General features: G+C 40.6%; 1 protein-coding gene across 1 annotated transcript; it reads left to right on the top strand.

Annotated features, from left to right (window-relative positions):
* Positions 1–1,418: 1,418 nt before the first annotated feature.
* On the top strand, positions 1,419–3,155 carry LOC119361794 (chalcone synthase 2-like). Its single transcript, XM_037626945.1, has 2 exons — positions 1,419–1,710; positions 1,920–3,155. The coding sequence occupies exons 1-2, from the start codon at positions 1,524–1,526 to the stop codon at positions 2,915–2,917; spliced, it is 1,185 nt and encodes a 394-aa protein (XP_037482842.1). The 5' UTR covers positions 1,419–1,523; the 3' UTR covers positions 2,918–3,155.
* Positions 3,156–10,915: the final 7,760 nt, after the last annotated feature.

Here is a 10,915-nt window from a genome sequence, read left to right as displayed (position 1 = left end):
GTTGGCGTCGCCGCCGATCCGCCTCATCTCCGGCGGCCCTAGAGCCATGCAACGGCTGGTTTTTGGGCACCGCAGCTCCGAGAAAATGGCTAGTGTTTTGATGGATTTTTTAGACCATGGCTTACTTATGTGGCGAACACGCAACGCCGCCGCCTCCTCTCTCCAATAAAAAAGTGCTTAGGGTTCCTCGTCCTCCCATTGGCGTCGCCACCGATCCATCTCGTGTCCGGTGGCCCTAGGGTCATGGAACGGCGGGTTTTTGGGCACCGCGGCTTCAAGAAAATGGCTAGTGTTTTGATGGATATTTTATACCATGGCTTACTTATGCAGCGAACACGCAACGCCGCCGCCTCCTCTCTCCAATAAAAAAGAGGTTAGGGTTCCTCGGCCTCCCGTTGGCGTCGCCGCCGATCGGCCTCGTCTCCGTTGGCCCTAGGGCCATGGAGCCGTGGTGGACCCCTGGCCCTTCCGAGTGGGAGGGGTCTTGCTCTGGTTTTACGTGTTTTGTGAGTTCGTTTAGGTTTGTGTCTTGCTCAGGAAGACGAGACGGTGGCGGCTCCCTGAAGTTGGAATAAAGTTCTCCCTGCGTAGGCCTCGTTGAGGTGATGCATCTAGCGTCGTCAGAGGGCTTGTGGAGGTGTGTCTTCGGCGGATCTCATAGGATTTAGTCGGTGCTAGTCTTCGGTGGATCTGCCTGCATCCAGTCTTTGTATGTCTTCGTTTGTGCCTTTATAGGTTGGATCCTTTCGTTTATACTTCTATTCATCAGTGATAGTTGTTGTTCTGGTGCGCTGGTTCTGCGGGGCATTATCACGACGACTTTTCGATTGTCTACTACAACAAGTTTGGCTTAGCTCCGGAGAGAGAGATGATAACGGTCGTCGCTAGGTGGTCTACATACATGAGTGTAATTTTGTTATTTTTGTGTTTTTTGTACTGCCATGGTCGTTTGTTCAAAAGTTTCCATGCAAGAAAATAAAAGGCTCAAAGTCATAGCGAGGTATAGAAAGCAAGTCAAGCAAATATCGAACAATTGTCGTTTTCTTGGTGTGAATGGTGATGTGGCCGGCCACATCTTCCCCTGGTACTCCCCTACCTACCTATTAGTTCCCCTTGTACTCCCCTACCTACCTAGTAGATGTGGTAGCATCGGAGCGGTTCAAGCACGTACGAGTCCGTGCAACTGGGTGGGCAGATCAAGCACACGAGTGCTTGCAACTGGGGAGGCCCAAGGCCAAGCGACCCAACTAACTCCCACTTGGCCGGATTGGTTGGTATGGACGTACGCGTCGCACGCGCCACACATCTCATACCCCGCATTCGTGGCCATCCATCCTCCCGTCCAACGGAGCTAACCCCGTCTCCGGCGGCCAGCTTCCCCTACCAACCCTTCCCGCCTATATCTCCCGTCCCCCACACTCGATCATATCACCACACCGCACACGTACGCGTCACACAGAGCCACCATCTCGCAGCCGGCCAGCCACCGTTGAGGTAACTACTAGGTAGCTAGCCGGAGATCGATGGCGGCGACGATGACGGTGGAGGAGGTGAGGAAGGCGCAGCGGGCGGAGGGGCCGGCCACGGTGCTAGCGATCGGCACGGCGACGCCGGCAAACTGCGTGTACCAGGCCGACTACCCGGACTACTACTTCAAGATCACCAAGAGCGACCACATGGCCGACCTCAAGGAGAAGTTCAAGAGGATGTGTAAGTTCAATGAATTCCATTCTTCTTTGCCATCTCTTTTATGTCTTCTCTCGGATGGACATGCAACCTACTCCCCCTGTTTCACAATATAAGATGTTTTCTCAAGCTAAACTAGCTTGCAAAAACGTCTTATATTGTGAGACGCACTAGCTTGCAAAAACGTCTTATATTATGAGATGAAGAGAGTAACAAACAATGCTTCATTTCAGGTGACAAATCGCAGATCAGGAAGAGGTACATGCACCTAACAGAGGAGATCCTACAGGACAATCCCAACATGTGTGCCTACATGGCGCCGTCTCTGGACGCGCGCCAGGACATCGTCGTCGTGGAGGTTCCCAAGCTCGGGAAGGCGGCGGCACAGAAGGCAATCAAAGAGTGGGGCCAGCCTCGGTCTAAGATCACCCACCTTGTCTTCTGCACCACCTCAGGTGTGGACATGCCGGGCGCCGACTACCAGCTGACCAAGATGCTCGGCCTCCGTCCTTCCGTGAAGCGCCTCATGATGTATCAGCAGGGCTGCTTTGCCGGCGGCACGGTGCTTCGCCTAGCCAAAGACCTTGCTGAGAACAACCGTGGCGCACGTGTGCTGGTGGTCTGCTCCGAGATCACCGCGGTGACCTTCCGTGGCCCGCACGAGTCCCACCTCGACTCGCTGGTAGGTCAGGCGCTCTTCGGCGATGGTGCAGCCGCGGTGATCATCGGCGCGGACCCCGACGAGTACATCGAGCGCCCCCTGTTCCAGCTAGTGTCTGCGAGCCAGACGATTCTGCCGGACTCAGAGGGTGCCATCGACGGCCACCTCCGAGAGGTCGGCCTCACCTTCCACCTCCTCAAGGATGTGCCTGGGCTCATCTCCAAGAACATCGAGCGGGCCCTAGAGGACGCATTCAAGCCATTGGGCATCAATGACTGGAACTCCGTCTTCTGGATAGCGCATCCCGGTGGGCCAGCAATCCTTGACATGGTCGAGGCAAAGGTAAACCTGAACAAGGAACGGATGCGCGCCACCCGGCATGTCCTCTCCGAATATGGCAACATGTCAAGCGCCTGTGTACTCTTCATCATGGACGAAATGCGCAAACGCTCCGCCGAGGATGGCCACACCACAACTGGCGAGGGAATGGATTGGGGTGTTCTCTTCGGCTTTGGCCCTGGGCTCACTGTGGAGACAGTTGTCCTCCATAGCGTCCCAGTCACTGCCTAGGCGATCGCTTGTTCTCAATTTATCTTGATCATGCAAAAATCTACTATGCCGCTGCAACACTCAATTAAGTTTGCTCTATTGTATTCTACCCTATGTGGTTTGTATGTGTTGGTAGATGCATTCTCCTGTTTGTTTGTTTTTCGTTTTTGATTGAGAGGATGGATTTGGTAGATGAGAATTAGTTATGTCTCATGTAACTCTTATACCATAAGATGAAAACGATTGATGATTCATTTTCGTTTTCGTGGGCTCACACCGCGCATTTACTTCCTTAGCACGGGTTGTTTCAGCAGTGTCTTCCTTACATGAGCCAGTGTTGGCTAGATCTCATTCGACTGATTTAACCAAGTCTCGGCCGAGTGATAAAACATATAAAAAGGAAGAAAGAAGAAAATTAAAATTAAAATTTTGTAAAGATCCCACGAATATAACATCAACTAAGACTTCATTAAGTCTCAGTCGACTATGGATGCCGGTGTTTTTTCCTATTCTCTATCATTTCTCTTGCTGGTCAAGCGATCCTATGAAAACGCATGGCCATTTCAGCGTCGTGTAAACATTATTCTATGTTCGCTGTCAGACTGTGTAGTCCCAATGCTTTTTCATGGTCGGTGTAAAAAATTGTGTGTGGACGAATGTTTATATAAGTTTCAGTTTCATTGGGACGTCTCGTACCTGTTAGGGTTTCCTCTCCCATACGATAGCTAGAAGACCAGGAATGCCACGACCGAGGAGGCCGCATAGAAGGCATGGCCATGGCAGAGCCTCCATGAGAGCGTCCAGCTAGCGCCCTCCAAGCCCAGGCCACTGCCAGACGAGGTTCTTGTCGACATAGTTGTCTCCGTTGCAAGCAAGCTCCGGCTATCACCTTTATGGCATGCCCTTCCACTAGAAACTAATAGGGCATTTGCATCAAATTTTGTACAACACAGATGGAAGCATGGAATGAAATTCATTGATTGGATGTTAATTAACCAATTTTTCATGGCAGTTGTAGATATTATAGTTCATGGCAACCCCAGATGCGTAGTTCATGGCATGACAAGTCTTATACCTGCCATGGCAAAATTTTGTACTAGGTACATGGCAAAAAAATATTTTAAAATGTAAAAAGAAGGTAATAACGCAATTGTTTTGATTTTAATTTGCGTTAATTTTTAGACACCAAACTACATGGCAAGTTTTCATGTACCATTCAAATTTGTCATGTGTCTGAAAAATCTATTATATACACTATGGCAAGTTTTTTGACATAACATGGCAATTCTTATTTTTGTACCTATGTCTACAGAAAATTCGTTATATACACTATAGCTTGTTTATTGAACATAACATGCCAAATTCTTTTTTTCTTCATATATTAAAGAAAACTCAGGTATGGGGGGTCATTTTCTAGTGGAGCCATGGACCAAGTAAATGTCTGTACCATGTTACATGCCAACTTCTAAATTTTTTTGTTTTTGTACACACGTAAAATCTAAGAAATGTTCCATGGAAAATAGTAAATAATTTACACGGACAATTGTAGGGATGGTTTTGAATTGTTCCCATGGCAACTACTAGCTAACAATTTTTTCCTTCACATTGTCATTTTTAGTTAATTTTTTCGTATTCTCAAGGCAAATTTAGGTCTTTTCATTCCTCTAAATCTTGGTGATTTCTTATTATTTAGTAATTTTCCACCTAGCATATTTATGAATTTTATAATTTTTACATGGAAAATTCAGAAATTTTTCGTAATGTTCTCATTCCAAGCTATCATGTTCACATGGCTAATTTATAAATATTTTCTCCATGTCCCATGGCAAATTCATAAAAAAAAATCAAACATGGAAAATTTAGATTATTTTTTTGTAAGACTCCCACGACAAGCTTCACAAAATTTTCTCACTTACCGATGGCAATTTTGGAAATGTTTTCTACTTTTGCACATGCCAATTTTACATACTTATTTTTTTCTACAAAAATCATTTTCTACACATTGTTAATTTCTAAAAAAAATGCACTGGTCACATAGCAAATTCATAATATTTATATTTCCAAACATGGAAAATTTATAATTTTTCATAATGCCCACACTTGCTAGATGGAAAAATTATATATATATCATGGATAAAATTATTGTTCACATGACAAGTTCATAGATTTATTTTGTTTTCTAAAACATTTTAGCTTCGGGGATCATGTTTGTTTAGGAAGATGGAAAATTTGCATTTTTTTTTGTTTCCCTTTAATGATGGAAATTTTAGAGAAACTATCATAGAAAAATGTACATATTTTTACTTCTTTCTAAGAAAACGTTTCTATGCAAAATGTAAATGTTTTAAAATGTTTCCGGCAAAATCAGAACTTTTTTGTTTTACGAACCATGGCAATTGTAGTAATTTTTATTATGCTTTCTTGTGGCAACTTTAGGAAAAACCATGCAAACTATTTGGACTTGTTTCCACTTTTATAACTGCAAATGTAGATATTTTTTCTTTTTCTAATAATAATTGCTTCCATGGTCGCTTGCACTGTGAGTAAAACAAACAATTTAATATTTTGCCATGATGTATATATCAAAATGTGTACAATTTGCCATGTTGTCGTGCTTTCATATTCCATTCATATAGTTGTTACACATAGTTGTGATTTTTTGTAGGTATTTTATGTTTGTTAATTTCTCAATCATGGCCTTTTCATAATTGAGAGCACAACAATCTTAATTTTAACGACATAGAAATTTATTTACAATGTCATGGCAATTTTATTTATTTGCATCATGGCAATTTACTGTGTGAGATTTTTATGTTGTGGAAATGAAAATATGAATCGGGACATTTTATTATTGAGAACATGGAAATTTTGTTGAAAATGGCCTAGAATTTTTTTTTACGGTTCAATTTTGCAGTCTTATCATCAAAAGTAAAAAAAATTCCTTATACAACCACGGTAAATTAAAATACATACTTTTTTGTTGTTTATTTACTATACAATTGCAAATTCATATATGTCTTTTTTTCATAACACGCAAATTTTCCATATATTATCTTTTCCTGTATTTGGAACAAGGCATAGTTATTTGTTCTTTCCTATTTTTTAGATTTACTATGTCATTTTTTGCCATGTAGGTTATTTTCTATTTATGTAGTTTACTATGACAATTTTCAGTAGGTGTTTTGTAGTTTTTCATAGAAAAAAATTGTAGATAAAAGGTTTACCAAGTGTTGCTTAGGAGGACCAACAGGGAAGATACATGCCCATTGAACTTTGTTGAGGCATGTTCACTTGGGTTGTGTGTTAGTGCGCACGCATTGCTTGCCGTTTTTTGTTTGTGTGGTCAAGCCATTTGGAGCGTATAAATTGTTCCCGCCCACAACCCCTCAATGAGGATGCCAGCTCTGTATGCACGGCCTTGAGATAAGACGTTTGTAGGTGTGCGCATAGGCTTCACTGAAATTCCCCAAACGAGTTGCTTTCTGAATTCTAATTAGTCAGCTAATTCTTTTTGTGTGCCTTCAGCTATCTGCCTCGAAAATTCGCAGGGGCACGCACATGCCGAGACGCACCAACCGCTCGATTATCTCGTAAGGGCACACCAACTTTTAAAGTTTTAGTTTCTGAAACTTATGATTTTCCGGTCGCTCGTCCCAAATTTAGAAGTTGAAAGATAAAACTTGCAATTTCATTGGTTGCAGGTTCTTAAACTTACAAATTTGTCGATCGCTAGTATCAAGTTTGAGAAGTTGAAACTTAAGGAAATTTTAGAAACTTGTCAAAATGTATACTCATTTGAAACACCTCGTCACCAAAAACACGAATATGCAACTTACACTTAATTTGGAGTTTGGGTTCAGAACATATGCAAGATGGCGAATTAAAAGCCAAAAGAAAAAGAAGGATGTGTGCCCCCGCCCTTGCATGCTACAAATCGCCTCCCGATCCTCCTCTCTGTGTTTGGTCTTCCTTGTCAGGACCTTGATGACCCACAAGTATAATGGACCTATCATAGTGTTTTTGATAAATAAGAGTGTTGAACCGAACGAGGAGCAAAAGGAATTGACAGGTAGTTTTTAGCAAGGTTTCAGTATAAATGTTGTAAAGATAATTCGGTCGGTTGTTTGATAGCAAGATAATTTGTAACAATATAAATAGTAACAAATGTAATAGAGGGCAGCAAGTGGAGCTGGTGGTCTTTCTTATAATAGCTAAAACACTCTTGAGGACACACGGGAATTTTGTAAGTTACTTTCAGCGTGATTCATTAAGTTACCATTAATTGCTTTGATACGTGTTATTAGGGTGGACTAGAGCTACGGTACTCTACTTACTTCAACAAATACCTACTTATGGTTATACCCTCCATGCAAACGTCCGCAAATACAAAGTGATTAAGATAAATCTAGCTAAAGCATTAAACAAAAGGATTCCAAACAGCCGCTCACGGAATAATTCATAAACTGGGGTTTGGGTTTACTATCACACCTGCAACCCATCATCTATAAACTAATTCCATAATTGCTTCCACTAGGCCCAAAGATGGTAAAGTGTCATGTAGTCGATGTTCACAAACACCACTAGAGGAAGAACAACAAAGCATATCATCAAAACATTAAATGGTATTCAACTTCACATGATTACTAGCAACTAGACTTCTCCCATATCCTATAGAACTCAATGATCTAATCACAAGACATCATATGGATCATGAACAGTGGGCATAAATATATGATGAACAATCTGATCATAACAATCTTTCATCGATAAATCTCCTATGTATCAACTACAAGGTTTAACCAAGACACATATGTACTCCCAGCGACCAACCTGAAGTTCGATATAAAGATAGAGAAGATGGATGAACTAGGGTTCGGAGATGGGATGGTGTTGGTGAAGATGTTGACGGAGATGATGATCCCGACAATGCACAGAGTGTTGGTGGTGATGCTGGCTTCGATTTCCCCCTCCGAAAGGAAGTTTACCCCAGAAAATCGCTCTATCGCAGAGGAATATCTGTGATTTTTCTATGGAAAAGGAATTTTATGGACAAAGAGCGTCAGGAAGCGAGCCACCAAGGGCCCATGCGGCTACGTGGCACGGCTTAGGGCCCACACGCATGGGTGGACGTGTGGTGCGCACCCTGGTGGGTCCCCTCTGGCCCATCTTCTGGCTCCTAGCCTTCATATTTTATGGAAATAATTTACTAAATACCCGCTGCATTTGGAGCTCCAAAATTTTATTTTTCTTCTACTGTATTGTTGGTCCAGATTTCCAGTAGTTTCGTAATCTCCCTCTATGTGTTTACGTTGCATTTTAAGAGAGAAAGGGCACTAGAATTGCATCATATTGTGAAATATATCATTCAAATATGATAAGTTATAGTAGGAAATAGTGATGCAAAACAGATGTGTCAACTCCTCCAAGCTTAGAGTTTGCTTTTCCCCAAGCGAATGTCGAGCTCAATAAACATGACCACAAGTTTATGGAGAGAGGTGTCGATAATAAAGAATATATAAATGATAGCATCACACTTATTAACATCATTATATATCATAAATAGCAATTCCCCCTCATAAAAGTTCTCATGAACAAGTTATAACCTATTTCACTTGTTAAAGTTTAAACAATAAACTCTATTGAAACCCAACAAACTATGTTACTAGTCATCAAACAATCACAATTCATCCTATTTTTTCAAAAGAATCTATATAAAAGGTTTGGTTTTGCAAACGCCACATACTCAACTATCATTTAGTCTTTAGATGATTTCTGGCACTCAGGAGCATATTTTTAGAACAAACAATTTCCACCAGACGCAAACAAAGGTAGGGGTGTTGCAATGCTTAATTAACTGCTCGACTTTTTTTATCTTAGGGATAATTGTCAACAATAATGAATCATGATCATATATATTCAACTGGATATATGTGCCTGGATGATTCCCCGCCATACAATGTTTGTCAAGTGGAGAATAAATGGGGTTGGATAAGAAGTTGACTCTACAGTAAAATAAATGTAACAAAAAAGATAGGCCCTTCGCAAAGGAGCTATTCCAATGAAAAATGTGCCATGTAATCATCTGGGGTTCATAACTATTGTTTCTATGTATGTGTGTTTCCCACAAAAGGAGTGTCTACAGTAACTTAGGTACCATCAGGTACAAGTTCGTCAGGGTGATGCTGGAGCGAGGAGACCCTTCTCAAGATGTTGGAGCCTGCACCCTAGCCAACTCTGGATCACCATCTCTACTATAGGGCGGCTATAAATCAACACATGGTATCATGTTAGTAAGATTCTCCTTATCCACTAGAAAAGGGGAAAAGCCAAGATTACCAATTGACTTGGTCCACAATGAAAGGAACCAGTGATCTCACAAAATTTGAACACTATGAGTCCCAATATTTTCGGAATTTGCTATGTTACTTATTTTTTTCTAATATGTAACTTTGATCCCTACTTTTTGTATGAACATGCAAACACAAGAAACTAAAAAAATATTGTGAATATTTTTCATGGCAAATTAATCTAATGAAAGAAATTGCATGCATGCAGTCTACCTAACTATGATTGCAGTCACTGAAAAAGAGAAGTATGACATCAATCTTCCTAAATCATCCTCTACATTAGAACATATCAAGATATAAATATCTTGCTTCCTCTAAAAAAATTCTAGCAGAAAAAAACTAAAGTTGTACCTAGCAATGAGATAGCAATATGTTTTATGATATGTCTGTTGCCACTCAAAGCTTCTGGATGGAAAACTTCTGCTAACTTTTCCAGATTTTTTAACTTGACAAAATTAATTTCCTAAAAAAATCCAAAAAAGATATAGAAAAAAACAATTGGGACTCGGTACTGTATAATTAGGTTGGTTTGGAAAAATAATATAAATTTTATGCCAAAATTATATAGACATGGCATGAAACAATCAAAAAATATAGATATGTCTCAGACATATCAATTACTTTGGGCAGCCTCTCCTTGGCTCAAGTTGAAGAGGTCTAGAAAAGAATGTGTGCTCTAAAATTAAGTATTGACTAGATAAAAATGTAGAATGAAAGCATGTTCTGATTCAAAAGTTGCAAGACATGGATGAAGAAAAAACTAGGCAATATGCTCTCTCAACCATTGAGGAAAAAATTATTAGAACTTGAGAATGATAAAAACAAGTTGGAAGCTTACTTTCTTGTGCATTAGGAGATGCTTTAGAAGTTGATGCAGGAATCTATTCCAAGGGAGAAAATGGAACACGAAATTGCTTAGTTGGTTAGTGTGGAAAATGTTGGTGATGGATCTAATATTAGAGTTGATGAAGAATATGAAAATATTTGGAGCCTCTGGATTACAATGGTATCCAAGAAACTGTTGATACTTTTGGGGAGAAGAAGGCTAAGATTCAGGGTGTTGATTATGATGTACAGAATGATAAAGACCTTAGGAGATACCCTAGATTGAAGGGTAAGCAATATGTTAGCATTGAGGATCTAGAAAAAGATAGAGCCGAGGCAAGGATAATTATGGTATGAAAACCAACCATGTTTCTTATAAGGGTGCTACTTCACTGTATATGACTGCTTTAGTGGGTGTGACCTAGGATGCTCCATTGAGATGATTGCTCATAATCTAGACATTACCCAGAAAATGGAGCATGCAAGGGAAGATTTTTTTCTTACAAAATATTGTTAATAAGCAAGAAGTTGGAAAAGATAAAATGGGCTTGCCAGGTCCTATTGACACTTGTGATGCAGCTTTAAATGAGTTATATTTTGATGATGACTATTTTGATGTTGAATTAAAGGACGATTATTTTGTACAATTGAAAACTATCTTCGTTGGTGGTAAAATGGAAAATAGAAGCTCTCCAACAATTAGTTGTATGAAGCATTTTGTTCCTATTAGGAGTTTAAAGAAAAATAATCAATCTTTTAAAAACTAATAATGAGAGGGGGTTTGGAATGTGAGGGGTCTGGGACAAGATGTTAAAAAATGTGTGAGATAAATGATTATACTTAACCG

This window comes from Triticum dicoccoides, chromosome 2B (assembly GCF_002162155.2).
Source record: "Triticum dicoccoides isolate Atlit2015 ecotype Zavitan chromosome 2B, WEW_v2.0, whole genome shotgun sequence".
NCBI lineage: Eukaryota > Viridiplantae > Streptophyta > Magnoliopsida > Poales > Poaceae > Triticum > Triticum dicoccoides.
Note: the sequence above shows the minus strand (reverse complement) of the source record. Positions and strands in the feature narration are given on the sequence as shown.

Bases quoted from the DNA above. Each gene is read 5' to 3' on its own strand.
- LOC119361794 (XM_037626945.1), top strand. From the start codon at position 1,524: ATGGCGGCGACGATGACGGTGGAGGAGGTGAGGAAGGCGCAGCGGGCG. The intron at 1,711-1,919 runs GTAAGTTCAATG...GCTTCATTTCAG, and splicing joins GGAGAAGTTCAAGAGGATGT to GTGACAAATCGCAGATCAGG.